At 34.7% G+C, this 20293-nt stretch overlaps 1 protein-coding gene across 1 annotated transcript in view; it reads left to right on the top strand.

Annotated features, from left to right (window-relative positions):
* NEK10 (NIMA related kinase 10) overlaps nt 1–20293 on the top strand; it is a 69176-nt gene that overhangs the window by 21431 nt on the left and 27452 nt on the right. Inside the window, 5 exon segments of the mRNA XM_058831066.1 lie at nt 12784–12892; nt 13300–13388; nt 15063–15137; nt 15139–15205; nt 15207–15269. Coding sequence (XP_058687049.1) covers nt 12784–12892; nt 13300–13388; nt 15063–15137; nt 15139–15205; nt 15207–15269 — 403 coding nt within the window.

The following is a 20293-nucleotide window of genomic DNA, read 5'->3' as shown; positions in this document are numbered from 1 at the left end:
TTCTGAAACAAAATTGTTTTCAAATGTTAGAAAAATGATGCACAGAATAATGTTATTTATTTAGCTTCTTGTGCTAATGCTGAGGTGTTTTCTTGCTGTGGTATTTTGAGGGAACTCCCATTTCAGTGGTAATTGGAGATACTATTTAACTTGTGTCCCTCGTCTTCTCTGCTATGGAGGAGAAAATATTCCTTGATCTTCATTTCTGTTTATGGACTATACACTCTCTATACTGTGTTATGTTAATCAGATTTCTTTTCTAGTACTGGTCACTGCTTCTGTTTATAACCATATCTTGTGAGATCATTGCATAAGTCAATATTCTGGTATGATTTCTTATGGAGAGACCTGCAGTAGCTGCATTGCTTATTGTGGTGACATAATATTTTCACTTATTTAAAGCATTTTTGTGTTGGGAAATTTAAGATGAGGGAGTGTGTTGTATTTCCATATGCATTTCCATACATACTTTATTTCTTTCCCCCCTCTGGAAAAATGTTCCAGTGACCATTATCCAATTGTCATCATAAGAGATAACTTAATACTAGACAGGAGAGAAAGGAAAAAAAATAAGTCTTGGGGCTAAAAGAAAGCTGGCCACTTTGTAAGTAGCATGGACTAGTCCATGTTATGCATTTTTCCTATCCTGAGTAGAGTTATAGTCACAAAGGCTTGTAAGTAGCTTAAAGTCATAGCACAGGTTATGTTCCCATGAAAGTGAGTCTGAAAACAGTTTTCTATACTTCTTTTGGATCACATGAGTGGTGCTGATCCAGCAAGAGTTACTTTAATTCTGAGAGGTGGGGTGTAGCATGTAATAATTTTATAGACGCCATGGTGAGTTTTGACCGCTATCTTGAGGGAAAAACCCCAAACTGTTCTACTACCACAATACATTATAAATCAACAATGTACTTCTTGGAAATAGTTATTTCTGCAGAACTTACAGAAGTCATGCAGCAGTTATTTTAATCCATAATAATTATTATGTTATTATCTCTCTGAAAGAGACAATAATGATAATGAATGAATACTTTTATTTGAATTAGATCAGGCATTTCATCAAACTAATTTATCATCTTGTAATGTCTTTTTGTCCAATGTTACTGGCGTTTGTTTGATAGAATTCTTTCATTTTTATTTTAAGTAATGTTAAATGAGCTACATTTAGATAAACTATGTTCTTTTGACATCTGAACTTCAGGACTTGGAATACATCAGGTGGGTTTATTTCTGCCTTTCCCATTCTTTTCTATATTCTAGATGTTAGTTGTATTAGTATCTTGGCAAATCTTTACTATTCCTAAATCTTACTATTTCTTGTTCGGCTTTACTTTGTTGCTCAGTATATAGTGTACTGTTTGAATTTCTTGTGCCATTACGTGTCATCTTGCTGTCTTGGATGTTTCCTGTCGAGCCTGTTTGCTGTTTTACCATTTCTTTGACAGTCAGTTAAAACTGTTTTTTCATTTGGGTTTTGGGATTTAGTTCCTGGTGTGGCATTTGTTTGGTTGCTTGCTTTTTCATAGAAGCAAGATTTCAAACCTCTGTCAAGGATTGTTCAAACTTAGTCTTTTGACTTAGTTTGTTCTGTTTATTCCAATTGAAGGAGTTTGAATTTAAGTACCCCGTGATTTCAGACAGACCATATATCTGCATTTGCTATCTATTCTGCTGAAGAAAGCTGTTTTCCTGGGCTACTGCCCAGTATCTCTCTAGGTTCTCCACAATTTAATCTAGACAAGCAGGGGTAAATGATTTTATGACTAGAGAGATAGTACAGTGGTAATAACTATGTGATCCCACTTGCAGACAAGTAGTCTGTGTATTTTTATGGAGAGCAAGATGCCAAGTTATTAAATTGGGAGATGAAGGACATGTAAATATAATTTGTTGGTAGGTTTTGTTGATTATGATTTACAAATTAATATGTATGTTGATTATCTTTCTCCTTTCTATCTCAAGAAGAATTAATAAAAGCTTTGCTTATTCCTGAAAGGATTTTTAGAGAGAATTTGGAGAAGAAAACACTGCAATTAAATGTTTTTCTCATCACAGGATCATGTGACAGTTCCATTTAGTTGTCCTGTTTTGCTTCTGGTCTATTTCTCAAGGGTGCCCATTGCTGTGGTTTGGTAGTGAGCTGAACGGAATGAGGTGGTGTCTCAAATCTCTTCCTTCCTTCTCTTTAGTCTTTGTTCAGTTTCACACGTAACTTTACTTTTTTAGATGATATTTTTAAGTGAGCTAGGAAGCAATACATTTGAATAAAAAATGAAACAATATGTATAGATTGTTATGTTATGAGCTTGTGTGCTTATTTCATCTATTGACTTTCATAGTTTTTGGGGGCATCTGGATCAACAGACTTTATTTAGATTTGAGAATTTTAAATTCTATGCAAAAGAAAACAATGAAGTCACCATCTTATTCAGGTAAATTTTTCATCTCTCTGCTTTTTTTCTGGTTATTTTTCCATTTAATCCATACTGTGATTGCTAGATGTGAATGTGATTGCTAGACAGAAAAGTTGTTATTAGTTAATTATCTTGTATATTAGTTTCCAGCAAATCCAAATACTTACAAAGTCATCTAAATCATACCTTACTGTGAGACACAAGTTACTATCAGAAAGAAGATTTTATGTGGCTGGTATTAATCTTGCTTATATGTAGCAATTTAAAAGCTGGGCATCTTATTCAAGTCAAGCATCTAGATGATTACTGAAACTAATGGAAAAAAATAGGCATTTCAATAATGAATTTCATCCCATCTACCTTAAGCAGTTATGTTTAGTTGATGAGATGAATCAACCACCTGATGTGTTTGTCTCTCTTCATTTGCTACAGAGGGATCTTAGCATAAATCTCTTAGAGGAGTTTAAAGTTAGGTGAAATTGACACCTTCTTTGAAATCAGTTGTAGAATAGGATTTGCTACTGCTTGTGCGGTCTTTTTGCAGTTATTTACTTTTCCATGTCTCCCTCTAAAATGTAAATATTCATGCAATTTCTTGATAAGCTTGGTTATTCAGCTTTTAGGCCTGATAAAGGCACTGAATGAAGTTCATTCCAAAAGGCATATATCTCAGTAAGCAAAATCCTTTACCATTTTTTAACTGTTCAGGCTTCTGTTCCATAGATAAAAGGAAAAAAATATTTTCTTGAGCTGTTCATACAGTTACAGACTTAAGGCAGTTCCTTAAGTATTTTACAGGAAATTGGGATATTAATTCACTGAAAAACGTCTCTAGTTGAAAGGAAACTCTTCTTAGAAGAATCTGACAGATGCATGTTAGGGGTACCTATTTAGAATATGAGTGGTTCAGGTTTTTATGTGTATGGATAGCACTTTGCCACAGCTTACAGATACAATTTGTCTACAGCATTTATTTTAAAACTGACAGCTTGACAATTTGCTAGATATTTTTGTATAAATGTATAACATCACATGTGTGGACTGTGAGTGATGCTTGGTTTTGATAATATAAATAACAGTTCACATCAAAGGAAAATTTTATCTTTTCTAAGTTTCAGAATGTGGTTTATAGCTCCTTTCGTAGTTTTAGACTTTGTTAGATGATGTGTATGAAGGAATAATAGATGTAAATTAGAACTTTAATGTGTTTTTTCTGTTTTAAGCCTCCCAGAAGTTCTGTATGTAATACTGTAACACTAAACTACAAATGAATGGTACTTTAATTTGTTCTTATAACTAACTCAAAGAGGCATATAATAATGATCTTGAAAATTCAGAAGCGTAAAAAAGTTGAAACAGCTGTGCACATTTTAATTAGAAAAGTGTATTTTTATTGCAGTGTGAAAGGTGATACTTTGTGACATTCTTTGGTAAGAGTAAGACAACTGAAGAAAGAATCCGCTTGATATAAACATCACATTTCGAATAGGGGTTGCAAGGCTTTTAAAATTGTCCTTGAAACAAATTTCTTTTTAAAAAAATGAAGTCCTAGAAAGTAGTTTTACACACTGGCTCCCAGCAAGTTTTTTTCTCCAGATCAACATGAGATATGGTATATAGATGAGAAGACCAAATTCAAATGGAATTCTATCTTTATAGGATATTTCCCAGTATGCCTATAGACCCTATCCTGATGAGGGGCAAAAACCACTGCCAATAGATCTGTGTCATGGCTTAACCCCAGCCAGCAAGCAAGCCCCGTGCAGCCACCAGTGGGACTGGGGAGAGAATCGGAAGGGTGAAAGCTGAAGAACTCGAGGGTTGAAATAAAGATAATTTAATAGGGAAAGCAAAAGCCACGCATGTCTTCCCCACCCCGCCCTCCTTCTGTGTATATTAAGCATGATGTCGTGTAGTCTGGAATACCCCTTCGGTCAGTTTGGATCACCTGTCCCATTCTGTCTCTTTCCAACCTCCCATGCACTCCCAATTTCCTTGGCAGTTCAAAATGCAGAAGAGGCCTTGGCTCTGTGTAAGCCCTGCTCAGCAATAGCAAACACATCTCTATATTTATTTGCAATGACTCTGCTCAGCACAAACCCAAAACAGCTCCATTCCAGCCACTGTGAAGAAAGTTAAATTGACATCAGCCAAAACCAGCACATTGTGTAACTTTTTAAAAAGTGTATAGAACTGCTTCATCTGGAGGTAAATGCACATCAGAGCTCATGAAATTCTAGTATTTGTGGTCTACTTGTAGTAGATACTCAAATGTTGAGACCTGGTCCCTTGCATTATGTTAAGAGTTCTCCTAATTTTTATAGCCAATGTAACTCAGTAGTACTTTACCCTGTAAGTGCTTCCTAACTACTTTGTTTTTGAAATGAAACATTCTGTCTGAAAAATTCTAGAGATCCAAAATACATCTTTGAGCAGTAGTACTGTGTATACATGTACACACACACACATATATATATGTGTGCATGTACATATATACTGAGACACACAAGGACATACACACACATGAAAAAATCTGTGAGAATGTTCATAGTTGTAGAGAAATTAGTTCAGTTTAGATTGTGTAAAACAGATTCATGTTTGGTTTTCTGAGTTTTTTTTTTTTTTTGTGGGGTTTGTTTGTTTGTTTGTTCTGTCTTGGGTTTTTTTGTTTAGTTTGTTTTTCCACATTGCAAAATTAAGCATAGATTGGATTAGCAGCACTGTTTCTGGAATAACCGGATATTCAGGAAGTTGCCATCTTGATGTCTCCCATGCTTTTAACCTATGAAATTTTACATCATGAGAATTCTTTTTTTGTTCTACCTGCCACTGATACTTAAACCAATGTGTCCTAGCAAGTATGCAGTTGCCATAACTGGGAATTCTTAAAGAATGTAGTTTTCCATGTATTCAAACATGGGGACATTTAGATATAGCTGTCCTTTGGGAAGCATAATCAGAGAACATCCGTGAAATATATCCTTCAATTTTAAAGATAGTTCTTAAGAAGATACTTGTGCAATGAGCTGCATTACTCTATGAAATTCAGAAAGGGCTGAGATTTAGCATTTGTTTTCTTTAGCACTAAAAGTTCAAATGTGTAAAAGCAGTGAAAGCATAAAGATGCCACAAAAACCAGGTCTCTCTGCCAGAGATGTGCACTCTTGAAGAAAAGGTACAGAGTTCAAAGATGGGAGAATGTGTAGTAATTGAATATAACTTGCTGGTCTTCTGAGTATGAAAACAAGTCCTGACAATAGTATTCTTCTGCTCTTTTCAGCAGCTTTTTATATAGGCTTTATGTCCAGAAAGAGGAACTGGTAATAGGTATGCTGAAGTTTTTTATGCATTTTCTTGTATAGTTATATGTTGATTGACCTATTTTTTCTTAGTAAAGGTAAAAGAGCATTTCAGTGAGCATTATGAGCTAAGGGTGAAACTGAAAGTTGTGTTTCAGTGAAAGCCGATTTTATGTTTCTAAAGCTGACTTTTTGGCAGTTCTCTTTAGTATCTCTCTTCCATTGAAAAGGTCTCCCAAACTTCTGCCAGCACCAATTGTTTTTGAGGCTGTGATATAAACTTTGTCAATGAAATGATTCAAAAAATCCAACAACAACCATCCATCCAGCCACACTCCAGGGCAAACACAAGCATTTGTGTAAACATATAATGATGAACTAGATTAGAAATCTGAGCTGGCTTAAAAATATTTCAGGTCTTTAATGTATAAAGCAGCTGCAGAAGAACTTGTGCTGGTGCAGGAGAGCAAACCCTGGTGGAAGAGAGTGACTGGGAACAGCAGAAGCAAGATACCATCTTGGCTTTCCATATCTTTTGGATATAGAGCCTAAACAAGTTACCCCATGTGAGGCTGTTGTTGTCTTAACAGTTTCACATGTGCTCTAAGTTTTTGGGTGGGGGGGAAAAAAACAGTTACAAGTGCCTCTTTGCACTTAGGAATCGGGAAGAGGACCTTGCACTCTGAACATGCTTTTGCTTGGGTATTTAATGATTTAGGTATGAAGAAGGTATTTGTTTCTTTGTTTTTGTTTAACAAAGCAGTAGGAGTAAAGAATAAAAGAATAAACCTTTAAAAATGTCATTTGATTTATAGTCATAAAGGGTGAATTAGAAGTGAGTTGGTTGCAGTTTTTCATGTGTTCTAGAACAATGTCTTATTACAATGCTAGAGACCATAAGTTATTTTTCAAAGTTAATATGTTTGGCATCACTAAGCAATATTGTATAAAATTGGCACACATAAAAGCTTGAAGGTTTGTAAATTCAAATAAGTACAAGTCTGTGCTGAATGTTAACTGGATGTCCATATCTTTATTTTCAAAAGTGTGAAATAAAAAGCCCATGAAAGTAAATTATGAAATTTCTCAACTATTTCAAACAGGCACTGAATTGTGTTGAAAGGAAGCAGTAAGTTAGTGAGTTCTTACTGGGATCTTGTTTTTGCATATTTCTCAATTATTAACATTGAGGCAGACTACACAATTTACAAATATTCACAGGGAAAAGTATCCTTCCACATCAAAGCAGGGTGGGGTTTTTTTTGAAAATATTATTAAAAACATAAAGCAAGCATTATGCAGTCTGCTGTATCCTACAGTTATTAGTCTGTCACTGACTTTGCATTGGTTTTGCCTCCCTTTAGATGAAAATGTATGAATATGGTAGAGCGTTCTGGGCAAAGGCAGGCAATGGTTGGACTAGGAAAAGAAACTGTTGAGATGACACTGATGAGAGAGCAGTTTTACACATGAAAGTGGCCTCTCTTAGCTGACTTCACCCATTTTAAAATTACATTCCCCACCTGGTGGCATAAGCATTTATCACACTGGAAAATTGCCATCTGAAGGTAGTAAATTTCTTCCCTACCCCTGTACATTTTAAAACTTGGTGGAACTGCTGAATAAGTGATGAATTTTTCCCTAAGTGTCAGTAGAAGTTTAGGATGTCTGAAAAATTGTCTTTTGTGAATAAGAAATTACATGTATTTTTTTTCCCCAAAAAATATTTAACATAATTTGTATGGAGAAAAATGGTAGCAAGTTAGACGACAACATAATAAATTTTTATAGACTTATTTGGCCATACTTTTTCCATTTCAAAATAGAAAACTGTGAAGGTAAAATTTTAACTAGTGATTGAAAATCCTGTTCCTGCTTCATCACTCAAGGGATAGACAGAATATCCCCAAAAGGCTTGTGTTGAATTCTTTATGTGGGTGAGAAATGCAAATAGCTTTCAGCAATATTCACAGGACCTCTTTATTTAAACTGCCAGTTTTGTGGCTCCTGTTTCTTCTTCCATTGGTTTTAGAGGTAATTATGAAGCTATGATAATGAATGTGTATCTGTAGCTTGCAGCAAACTATCCAGAGAAAAATTGTGATATGCAGCAATTGCTTTGCTATTTTTTATTTTAGGATTATGCTGGTGCTTCTTTTATTCTTTTTTTTTTTTTTTCTCCCCTTGAATTCTTCCCCCCTCTTTCTGTGACTGAGAACTGATTGTAGAGTAAATGTAAGGTTTTTTTCACAGTGGTCTCCAAACACAAATTATTCTGCAGTAGTTTGATAAAATGAAGATGAGTTTGTAGAGACCTAGAACTGGTGTCCAAATGCAAGCATTTTCTCATTCTTTGCGCTGAAATTCGTGATCTTGGAACTTTTCTGAGAAAATAGACATTAATTGAAACAGAAGAGATTCCAATTTGATATACGTAGATTTTTTTTCTTCAGTGTAACAGTCAAATGTAGAAGTGGAAGGTTGTGTAATCTATCTCTGAAGATTTTCAAGACACTGCTGGGTAAACCCTGTGTATCTGGGCCAGGGAACAGCAGTTTCATTTTTATAGTGAATGGTGGCAGTCATAGGCACTAAGATTGTAAAAATCCCTTTCTCTGCTTTGCTTTGCTGAGTCCTGCCAGCAAGTAGTAAGGTTATCCATTGCAAGGGAGTGTTATTATATAGGTATTTTAACAAAGATATCAACTTACCCAAAGTTAATAGAAGCTACAGAGACTCTTTCAGCATTTGGGACCAAAGTTTAAAGAAACCAAGCCATTGATCAATGTATGGCAAGCTTGTCTGTTATCTCTCCTGTCCTGTCTCCAATAGTGGGGAAAAAAAATCACTATCCTTAGCTAAGGAAGAATGGGATAAGCATATTAGATACTTTGCTAGTTTTCACCTATTTTCAGCTTGGATCGTTTCTTGAAATAGTTATAATTTCTAGGCATGAGTGTTTGTATGGCTAATATCTCCTGCTGGAATCTCCATCAAAGTTTAAGTAATTAATTGAAGTTATGTGAAAGACTAAAAACAGTAACTGGCACTACTAAAATCCTCAGCACTGGCAGATGATTCTTTGTTTAGCCTTTCATTATAACCATCACCTTCTCTGGAAGTCAGTCTTGAAGAATCACTGCTATTTTCATGAATTCCTAACTGTCTAGTCGAAACCAAGTCTGATTTGAAGCTACTGCTGCAGGATGCCATATACCAGTGTGTTCTTACACCTGTTGGAAGCACCAGTGAACACTGCACCAAAATAAATCATGAGGGGCTTATTAAAGTTCTGTGCAGCTTGGGAAATCTCCACTGGTTGTGTCCCATATAAACTCAGCCTGAAAGTATTGATAACATTCTTTAGAAGCTTCAGAGGCTCTAGAAAATTTATGCTGTTTTGAAAACATCGTTCCTTTATCTCCTCTTTTCCTCCCTCTCCAAATGTAGGACTTCTTTCTTAATTTTGGAACTTCTGTCCACTCATAACTAACATGAACATGAGCTAATCTAGTGAGGATAGTCATCTTTCATGTAGCACTGTGGTATGTCTGCAAATGTAGCAGACTTATGTACAGTCTGTTTAAATCTCTGATAAAAGTGTTCTTAAAGAAAAACAACAGTAAACTAACATCAGTAAGCAAAATTATAAGTGAAAGCTTGATTGCTGAACTATCTTGAAGGCCATGTAGAGGTGATTTGGTTATGTGTTTGATGTTTTACAAGTAGCATGGTACTGACAAGATTTGGTTATTACTGTTTTTTAAAACAAATCTTAATTATAAATATGAGGTAGTATGAGAAACATCTTCTGTATTTAAAATACCTGCTTAATTTTGTAAAAAGAAGTTCAGAAGGAAAAACAACTATTTGGATTAAGCAATGGCTCATTTTGAGACCATGGGCATAGAGAATTCAGTTATTAAGAATAAAAGCAGAGCTAGTATGTTGAGCAAGAGTGACCTTTCTAAGAAACAATTATAAAATTGTCTGTTAAAAAATGATGAGAATTTGGATGGTTATTCTGTGGATATAATTCTACGTCTTTAATTTAAAATAATTTAGCCTTGCTTTTGCTATGGACATTTGTTTATTGAAGGACTTTCTTACAGCTAACATAGTGATGCTGGAGTAACCTTTTTCAGCTTGAATAAGTTGGAAATCACCAATGATTTGCAAACTTAGATGAAAACCAGAGTTATTATCTTGAATACATTAGCTGCAAGATTTAAATGCTGGCACTTGTAGTAGCTGTGGCTAACAGCATCAGTACTGCTGCTTAGTGGCAGTAAGCTCAGCCCTTGGAGCAAAGGAAATTAAAATCTTTATAATCTCTTAGGGGCTCTCCCTTTTTGTATTCTGTTTTGAATGCATTTTATGATGTAGACATCTGTTTGCTAAAAATTTAATTAGTACTGCTGTCTGGTTTCAGCCAATTGAGTTATCTTAAGCTAAAAGTTAAAGGATGAGTACTGCCTTTACAAATTAAAAAGAAAAAAAAAGTCATACTAATGCTGCAGCCTTAAATTCTCAGTGTTTATGAGTGAGACTGGTTCCACGTATTCTTTCTGGTCTTGACCAGACAGTGACAGTTTATACACAGTTGTCATCTGAATTAGGCAAACCATATGTACTCCCACCACCCTCCTGTGTGTGGGTGGCAGTGTACAGGAACAAGAACTGGGTACTTTCTCTGCTTGGCATCCCTCATCAGTGTGGATCCAAAACATACAACTTTACTGCAGAACTGTTTTGCTAGTCAGCAACTACTGTACCCCACCCACATTTTTAACTAGCAGATGGTGAGGCAAGACTGTAGAACATGGTGATGGATTTTACTATATCACTTGAAAAGTAAATAAATAATATTTAAAGATCTAGATTAAAAAACTAATTAGCCATAAAACCATAGCATCATATAAGTATGGGATTTTATAATCTCTGTAAAACTTTCATGGTCACATTTAATAAATATTATTTCAGTAAGTTAAAGTACTACTGAAGCATGAGACAGTGTTTTTTTAAGGTATTGGTCATCCTAACGTTCTCAGTATCTGAGATTTCTGACTAAGACATTTGTTCTGGAAGAAAAAATCAAATACTGTTCTGCTATAAGTCCTTTTGATTTAAAAAAGAGGAATTTGATAAGCATTTAGAACAAGGTATCTTTCAGCATGAATAAACAGAACAAATTACTTCATTAACTTTCAGCTGCTGTGCGTTTGTGTGAAATCATGCTAAAACTATAACCCTGTCAGCACTCTATTCTTCCTATGATTTCTAAATCATAGTATGATATTTCCAAGTTACCAGCTGGTGGGCTGCTGTTTGCTCTGGACATCAGGCAAGATTTTTCCCTGCTCTTCAGGAATCAAGATGCTGTATGCCAGGTCGTGTTTGCCTCTGTTTCTCTCTCAGTTGTATTCTTTTTTTGTATTCAGCTTATTCTTTCTGTGGCTGCTACACAGCTTTTTACATAGTTACAAAAATTTGGCTTGAATAATCTCAGTTTGATATATTACTATAATTTAGTCACTTAAAAATAATAGCTTTTAACATGATCAAGTGAAAATTATCACTAGAAACAAACTACTAAAATTCAATTCAGATTTTTTTTTTTCTGATTAGGAGCATGCTTAGAACTTTACTAAGATAGGGGCTTTGCCTTATTGAGCTCACCATCTAAGTTGCAGTATTAATGTTTGCTCTAATGGACACTTTTAAAACACAAAAGGAAATTTCCACAAAGACATCTAATGAATTACTGTCACAGACAGTGTGATTACAGAAATACTATTATGTCCTAACACAATATTCAATACCCACTCTGTAGTTATGTAACAGCAGCAGCAAGATTCAAAGAAAATTGCTTATTTGGTTTTACCCAAGAATCTGTATCTTGCTTGAACAATTTTATCAGAAGAATATGACCTATCAGTCTCTCTCACTTCCCTGCACCATGATCTCTCTTCTGACTTTCTATTCTGTTAAATTCACATAATTTATCTTATCTTTTTTCTAGGGACCTCATCCCATATATTTTAAAATCTGCATTTTGTACATAGCAGCAGGATATCTTCTAGCATCATTAATTGAATTTACACAGTACCTCTAAGCACCAACATAAGGCATTTTACCAAAGATAACAGTATTATAATTATGAAGAGATAGTGGTTCCAAATTCTGAACTTAAGGAGAAAGGTAATCAAGTTGGTTTTCAAGTTGATTTTACAGATGAAAGAAGTCAAATATTTTTCTATATCTCTGAATGAAAAAAGAAACAAACACATTCTGTGATGATATATTTACTTATTGCTAAGGCTTGAACTCCAACATCAGAATACACATACTAATGTAAATTGTTGTCGGAAATTAAATGAAGGAAATAAATTCTGGTTTGTACTGTGTCAAAACTGAAGTTACTGCCTTCTTCCATTTTCTTTAAATGTATCTTTACAATGTTTTTGTATTGTCATTTGGCTGCCTGCTCAGTTGCCATGTTGCATTCTCACAAGGAATGCATTACAGTAGTTTTAAGAGGATGAAAATGCTACAATGAGTCACGGTCATTTACTTACATTAATAGCAAAACAATATCCATTATAATTTCAAATACAGGAGTTGTATTCAAATCTTTCTGATATCTGATTTATAAGATGAGATGCCATACTTATCTGTTCTCTAGTCTGTTTTATTGAAATGCCATCATTGTAAACTAGTTCTAAATACTATAGTTCATTTGTGTCCAGTAAGTCCAAAGACAATGTGAGTGGAAAGGACAAGTCAACAAATATAAACCCCTGGTGTTGTGAGAGGAAGTGCAGCAGAAGTTGAAAATCTATTCGTTGTACTTCCCCTGAAAGAATTTGAATGGTAAATGACATATGCAACCTTTTGAATGTAACTGTGTGTGTAATGATGTTGCAGTGAGTAACTAAATATTGTGTTCATTATTTTGTATGGGTTTTTGTTTGTTTGTTTGGGGGGGGGATTTTTTTTTTTAGGAAATAAGCTTACTTCTAGGTGAATTAATAAAAGACTTGTAGCTTGCATTGCTTTCTCTCTAGTCCTGAAGTTGTAAAGGGTGAGTTGTATGGAGAGAAGGTTGATGTTTGGGCTGCAGACATCCTTTATCAGCTGGCCACTGTGAACCCACCATTTTACAGCACCAATATGCCAATATGCTCTCCTTGACAACTAAGGAAATATTTGCCAGATCAGCCTCCCAGTTATTTCTGTATGTGTTCTCATGATCCAAGAGCATTTATATTTAAGTTTATTGACACATAAACTGCTCTCAGCTTGAATGTGTGTGGCTTGTGAACGAGCACAAGTGTTTATCATTGTGTGAATTGCTGTCTTACTATTCTAATGGCAAAAATTGCTTGTAAATGTTCAATATTGTAGCACTTTAATCTACTGTATGTACACTAATGTGGATACCTGACTGGAAGAGACAGTCTGCATCTAAGTTATTCTGCAAGTTAGAGCTGATGATGTAATGCTCATCAGATAGTTTCAAGGGACAATACTTATTATATGGGATAAATACTGGAGTATTTTTCTTCAATAACCTTTTTTTTCTTTCTTTTTTTTTTCAGATAGTAGGGTCTGTGTATGAACCTGTGCCAGAAGGACTGTACTCTGAAAAAGTATCATTTACCATTAAGAGGTAATTACTCATTTTATTTCGACATCCTGCTGTAAAGATGTTTTTGTTTTGTATGCTTCCAGCAGAGATAATGTGCCAGTTTTCAGACTTTAGCAACTGCCAGTATTTTTCTCTGAATAGGAAATATCTTTGGATTTAAAGAAAAGCAGACCTATCTCCTTACACCAATAATAACATATACAATATAGGTGCACACAAGCAACTGGAAAACTCATACCAGTATAGCCAGGGCTTTTATTTATCCACTATCAACCATATATTTAGTACTGAAATTTACATTTAACAGTATCAGTGCTGTACTTAATTCCCTACACATCATTCTTTTTCCCCATAAAATTCCAGCATTTTGAATAGTTTTCAAATGCAGATTGTGGTCAAGGAAATAACCCCATTAAAATATGTTATTTATAGATCACTGTATGATCATGTTCACAGTTTTTTTCTGTTTATTTGACTGATGGAAATATGTTTTGCACTACCTTATAACTCTGTTAGCACAGCAGCAGAGGTAACAAAGTAATGGAGGAAAAGATGAGCCTGTACTTCCTACACTCACTCATCACAAATTTCTTAGCTGTGTTTTTATCATCCTGGAGATAATGTAACATGCAAGGCAAAGTGTAGAGTGAATTAGAGATTTAGTTAGCTCCCTTGATTTTTCCATTTTAGAAAAAAAAAATCACTTTAGCACAAAAATACTTATACTTTCTCATTCACATATTCAATTTTGTCTCAAAAAAAAAAGACATTACAAAAAAGGTTTGTGTAAGGTTATAAACAAAGTTTTTATAATATGTTTTATTGTAGAGAAAGTTTTCTGTTCCTTAAAGACCTTGTGAATAAAGGACAACAGTGGGGAGTACAGGAGCTAATAGAACTAACATTTATGTTTAATGTTAGTGCAAACATTTTTGTTTAATGTTATGTTTCAGAGGTTCTGAAATGAATTTTAATGAAAATATTAAAATCTTAACATTACGCAAAAAAAATTTCTTCATATTTTACTAACAGTGGGGAAGCATGAAGTAGTTTATCTTGGTTATTGTTATTTTTTGGAGGTGTTGGTTTTAATATTATCTCTTACTATTGATTAAATCTTAAATAATATGTTATGACTAGGTCGCTATACCTCTTCTGCAATTATTCCTCTGTAGTTACAGGAAAAGCCTTCCTTCTCTTGGCAGAAGTCTTCAGCCTACATCCTCTTGGGAGCCTTCATCCACTGCTCCTTTGATAGGGGGCTCTAGATATTCCTTTTACTTTGCATTGTTTTGGGAGTGTTGTCTCTGTGAAGATCATGACATTCTCCTGTACATCCTCCTGACAGGATGCTCCTCTCCTTTATAGTGGTGTAGTGCCTTGAACAGAGCACAATCCCCATGGGGCCCCATCTCCCCCATACCAGGAGGAGGCCCCAGGCACTCCTCAGTGTGTCTGGGAGTGCAAAGCCACAGTTCCCAGTAGAAGTTCTGTTTGGGTCAGTGTCAAGGATAATTGTTCCACCTGATGCTGGAGACTGGGGTGTGGCAACACCAAGGCTGCCCAGAATCAACCTGTCCCAGGCAGGATAAGGGAGCAGTGCTGGCTGGCATAACTCCATAAATACCAGGGCAGGAATTCAATGGTGGGAAAGGTTTCTTAAAAACAAGTAAATAGAGAATGTTCTTTCTGTAGCTGCTTGACTCCTGATGCAGGGACACATCCAGACATAGTGGAGGTCAGCTCACTGCTGTCTGATGTGATGATGAAATCTGGATATTTTATCCACCTCTCATCTCATGTTGGAGAAGAAACTGGATTGGGAGAGGAGACAAACCCTCCCGATACTTCATGGAGGCCAATTGAAATGCAGTAACCTATCACCCTCAGCTTTCCATTTTATAACGCATAAGTACATGTATTAGGCTTTATTTTTTGCTATCATTGTTTGCCATATCTGAGAAAATAAGGTGCAGCAAAGCAGAAAATAAGTCAAAATGAAAAGACTCATCCTCCTGTAACGTTTTAACATACAGGCTCTTTAATTTATTTTTAACAAGGTATTAATTAATTTTTTTTGGACATTCTTATGCAGGAAAAATGATAGTATCTTAAAACCCAATGTCATTCTGTGTCAGAAAATGGCATTGTTATGGAGGTTCTTACAGTTTTGATAATCTGATAACATTTAATTATTATGGCACTCTTGTGGGTGATTTGTGAATAGGAAAATATACACTTGATTAGGGTGGAACAAGTTGATAATCTTGTGTATGATTCATAAACAATGACACATGGAAAATGGAACCTACAAGAATAAAATTTTTAATTACAGATTGCAAAATACAGACCAGTGATGCTGATAAGGTATTTCCTCATGTTTTCTAACTCTCTGATACAGTTTTGCAGAAATACTTTTTACAGTTCATCCATTTGCTTCAGGCTGTGCATCCTTCATGAAGAACATCAGTAGTTTACATATCACATATGATCTCAGAGAATTTATATAAAAAATACAAGGACAATGTTTTTGTATAGCAAAATTTCCTGTTGGAAATTGTTATGATAATTGCAGTATAAAATTAAAATTTACACAGCCACTCTTGTCTGTTTAGATATTGCATCTCAGATTCCTTTTATCAGGGGTTAGTAGCTCATATGAAGAACCTCTGTGTAGGAAAAGGTTTTCTAGAGCACCTGGTCCCAAACATCCTAGTCTTCACCTTCCAAAAATAAATAATCAGTATAAGTAGTTAATATTTTTTTCAGGAGTTATTTTACCTATTAGTCTAAGATCATTATTTATATTACACCATTTTTTTCAATAAAAAGAATGCCAAAACCTTCCAGCAAACTGTAACAAGACACTGCTTTTTAAAATGTAAGAGGTATTGGGATGTAAGAAAGATACAGAGTAGAATTTGTAATTTAAAACACTATAAACAACTTTTCCCATGTTTTTTTCATTTAAATTTTCTTAACCTACCAATTTGGAAGCTTGTTGTATGTTTTTTTGTTTTGTTTTTTTTTTTTTTGTTTTTTTTTTTGTATCTTGGTATAGTCATTCTCCTGCATAACTGTGATGAAATTTGAAAAAAAATGTGCTATATATGTAAAGATGCTAGATTTGGGATTTTGATGCAGTTATTGTGTCTTTGAGAGAAGAATGCCCTACCCAGATATTTGTGAAATATGATAGAATTGATAGTTTTACATAGAAGTTAGAATACTTGTGTTTTGTATAAATACTTGGAAAATACACCTGTCTATAAAACTGCCTGTGTATTTTGGGTGATAATGGCTAGTTTTGTCAAGGATGAGGCACTGCAGTTCTAGTTCCACTCCAGTTGATATTTTATTATACATATTAAAAGAACAAGAGATTCTGACAAAGATCCAGAACAGTGAAGAAATGGAGGAGAATATGGCTTAGTAATGAGAAGTGGGAGACCTAATCTTGCAAATTATTGTATATAAGAATAAATCAGGCTAGGATCTTTCAAATTTCAGAGGCATGTTACAGGGCTTAGAAGGAGCCATGCTGTTTCTTTCTTCCTGGTATTTAGGAAAACTTTATAAACTTGAAGGATTTCTAATAAAATAATAATTATTCCTGAAATGTTTACCTTTTGAAATAAAAAGGGCAATGTTCTAACTAAAAGTACTTGGAAGAATTTCAAGCAGTTGGTCCTGAAATAAAAGCTCTGTGAAATATAGACAGCCTAATTCATCTTAGTCAAAGCCCTGGTGATTCCACACCCAAGTAATTTGTCATTTTCCCATGGTGTCAGAGAATTCAGTGTTTCTGCCATGTAATTCAATGTTTTGTTGAAGCCAGCTAGCTTTTACTTTGCTTTCACTACTGAAATGTACTTATGGCCTCCTTTTTCATCCCAGTTGTGTTATGTTGTGAAATTTTCTGAAATAAAGACTGTACTCTCTGTCCTCTATATGGAACTAAAGAACTGAGATCTTTTGGAGCCAGAATGGAATTTGTTTTATAGGTAGTTCAAAACTAGTTTGATAGCTGGTAAATAGGCAATTGAAAAGCAGGTCAGTAGATGATGAAGTACAGTTAGTTACCTTGTGTGGTAAGTAAAGCATAAAATCCATGCTTGAAAATAATCCCAGTAAAAAGAATCATCATAAGCTCCCCACAGAAATTCTTATATTTCCTAGTTTTCCATACAAACAGTTTATGTTAAAAATATATGAAACATAGAAACAGATGTAGGGGTGGCAGGTGTTTGATAGAATTTGTGTGTTCAGTTCTGAAAGGTTAAGATTGCTGACATAACACATGGTACAGAGGACCCAAGCAAGTAAAAATAATGGCAATAATTCTCTCTCATGTTGCACCTTTCATTTCAAGGTGATGAATGTTATAGCTTCATGCTCTGGGTAGGAAGAGGTGGAGAGGGAAAAGGTAGTTTGTGTAAGGTCACCAAACAGACCAGTAGCAAATTTGAGTTTTCTGTGTTCCAAGGCAAGTATAAATCTCAAAACAGTAGTTCATCTAACTAATGAATTGTCTTTCTAGTATTTGCCTTTAAAGAGATGAGTGTATAGCCAAACAATGATTGATTGGTTTTTGAAGTATATAGATTTGAAAAATGTATTTTGTCTGTTTGGAAAGCAGTGAAAATAAGTCACTTTTACTACTTTGGAAACATATGTCTCATTACATGGGCATCATCCATTATTGTTTCATTTACTGCATATATCCTAAAAGGTTTTCAACTTTTCTCTCATTGCCACATTTTTTAATGTAAAATATACATACACATAAAACAATATAGAATGATGAATATTCAGTTCAGTCCTGTCTTTTGAATGTGGTAGAAGATAGTGCAAGTTTTATAATTGGAGTCCATCAACTAAAAATATATGACAAAATATGAGCCATTTGTACCTTCTGCTACTCTGAGAATATATTAAAAATGGGAAGACATGATAGACTACCTGGATGGTCAGAATAGCTTCCTTTTCTGTTTCTGAAGTTCTGATCTGTGCATAAAGCACATATATTCTGTCACATTCTTTCTCTATGCCTCTCTGTGTTCTTTAGGAATTTAAGCTTATTTTCATTTTTGTATCAATAATGTCACTAGAATGCACATTTCATTTTTAAATTCATGTATGCAAATCCATTTATTCAGATCCAGTTCTCAGTTACTCAGATTAATGGGGGACAATGATGCTTACATAATGGGAAAAGCAGGTCCAACATTTTTTTCTGAGTGTAGTCTGATCTATGGAGTGTCTCCCCATACCATGCTAGTTGGGACTAATAGGGAGTCAGAAGTCATTAACAGTGCTTGGGCTGAGCTGGTTCATTTAAGTTACCCTTAGCTGAGTGTTTTGTCCTAGTGTTCAAATGCATGAGAATGCCCATTAGCAAGGCTGCTCTCTGCATTTTCCTCTTTTCACACTTGAACTGGTCTTTACCTAACCCAGCCTGCTGGAGAGCATGGTATATAGACCACAGTGAACCATCTTCCATCTAGACAGGATTTTTAGCTTCAGGTCAACACTGTCCCTCCCAGGCTAGATCTGTAAGTATCCAGGTGGTGTGCTACTGGACTAGGTTGATGCTGCTAGAAAACGTACTCTGATTACTCTTCTTGCAGGCAGCTTGGCTACAGCCTATGCTAGGAAGTCTGCCTATCTCTCCTGCAGAGGCAGTTCAACTATTTGTTGGCTGAAAATAGTAAAATAGAAAATAGTAAAGCAGTGTAGCTGTTTTCAAACTATATGTAAATGACTAAATTTAAAGAACCTGACAAAACCTGAAATAGCTGATGCAGTTTCCTGAACTTTATCCATGACATAAACCTTCATATTCCACCTCTAGATGATTATGAGCTGATTGTATTTTGTATTTTTTAAGGATCACAGCTATATGAAGGACAAAGAAACAGAACATATTTAACTAGTTTTTCACCCAGTCATTTTTCCCCCATGTCCAAATAAAGTTCTGCTCTGCTGGCAATTGTGCTAATAATCATGTTAGTTTCTAAGCATCACCACATGCATTACAAAGTAGTACTTAATTAGCAATTTGATTTGAATTAATCAAGTTTTTTTGTTAACTCAGAAAAAGACATAAAGATTGGATTAATGTTCATTTTAATTTCCTTTTCCTTTGTGTTTAGAAATAGATTTTGTGTCATTCCATGTGTAAAATATTTTCTTTCTTAAAGCAACTGTGTGTGTATGCAGCAATTGTTTTGGTGTTGGTTAAAGCAATGAGCATGCTTGGGTTTAAAACACTTAGTATGCAACAGGTTATTAATATTTCAGAAATATAGTCCAGTAATTATGTTAAGCTAGAATATTAAAACTGTCACTAAAATTTGTTAAATTTTGATAAAAAAATATGGATGATCATGACCATGCACTGCTGCATACATATCCCTTTGGTAATGAGTGAGGACTCTGGAATGTCATGAAGGCTTAGCATTCCTCAAATTGTTTTCTCATTCTTCCATCTTTCACTCCATTGTGACATCATTCTGTTCTGCTGTCTATGTAGCAGGTACTAGAATTTATGTCTAAATGTTAAAAATGTTGGTGTGATAAAAAGAAAGAAACCTTTTTACATTTGTGCTATTTAAGTTTGGAGAATAAAATGACAAATCAAAAACTGTTTTGAAGGTGTATATATATATTTTTGAAGAGTTGCTGAATGTTTAACTTGTTAGTGCATCAAAGCTTTTTAATATAATTGCAGAATGCAAGGAAGAAAGACTTGTCAAAGATTATCTTGTCCATTTCCAAGCCTTAGAGTTACCTGTCACTCCTGACAGATAATTTTAAGTGTAGTGTTCAAAATTGGACCTAATTACTCCAACTGAGAATCTTCCTGGTACCAAGTAGAAAGAATACACAAATCTTCAGAATTATTTTCTTTTTATATACCCCAA

This window comes from Poecile atricapillus, chromosome 2 (genome assembly GCF_030490865.1).
Source record: "Poecile atricapillus isolate bPoeAtr1 chromosome 2, bPoeAtr1.hap1, whole genome shotgun sequence".
Classification (NCBI taxonomy): domain Eukaryota; kingdom Metazoa; phylum Chordata; class Aves; order Passeriformes; family Paridae; genus Poecile; species Poecile atricapillus.
This window is presented reverse-complemented; position numbering and strand designations above follow the sequence as displayed.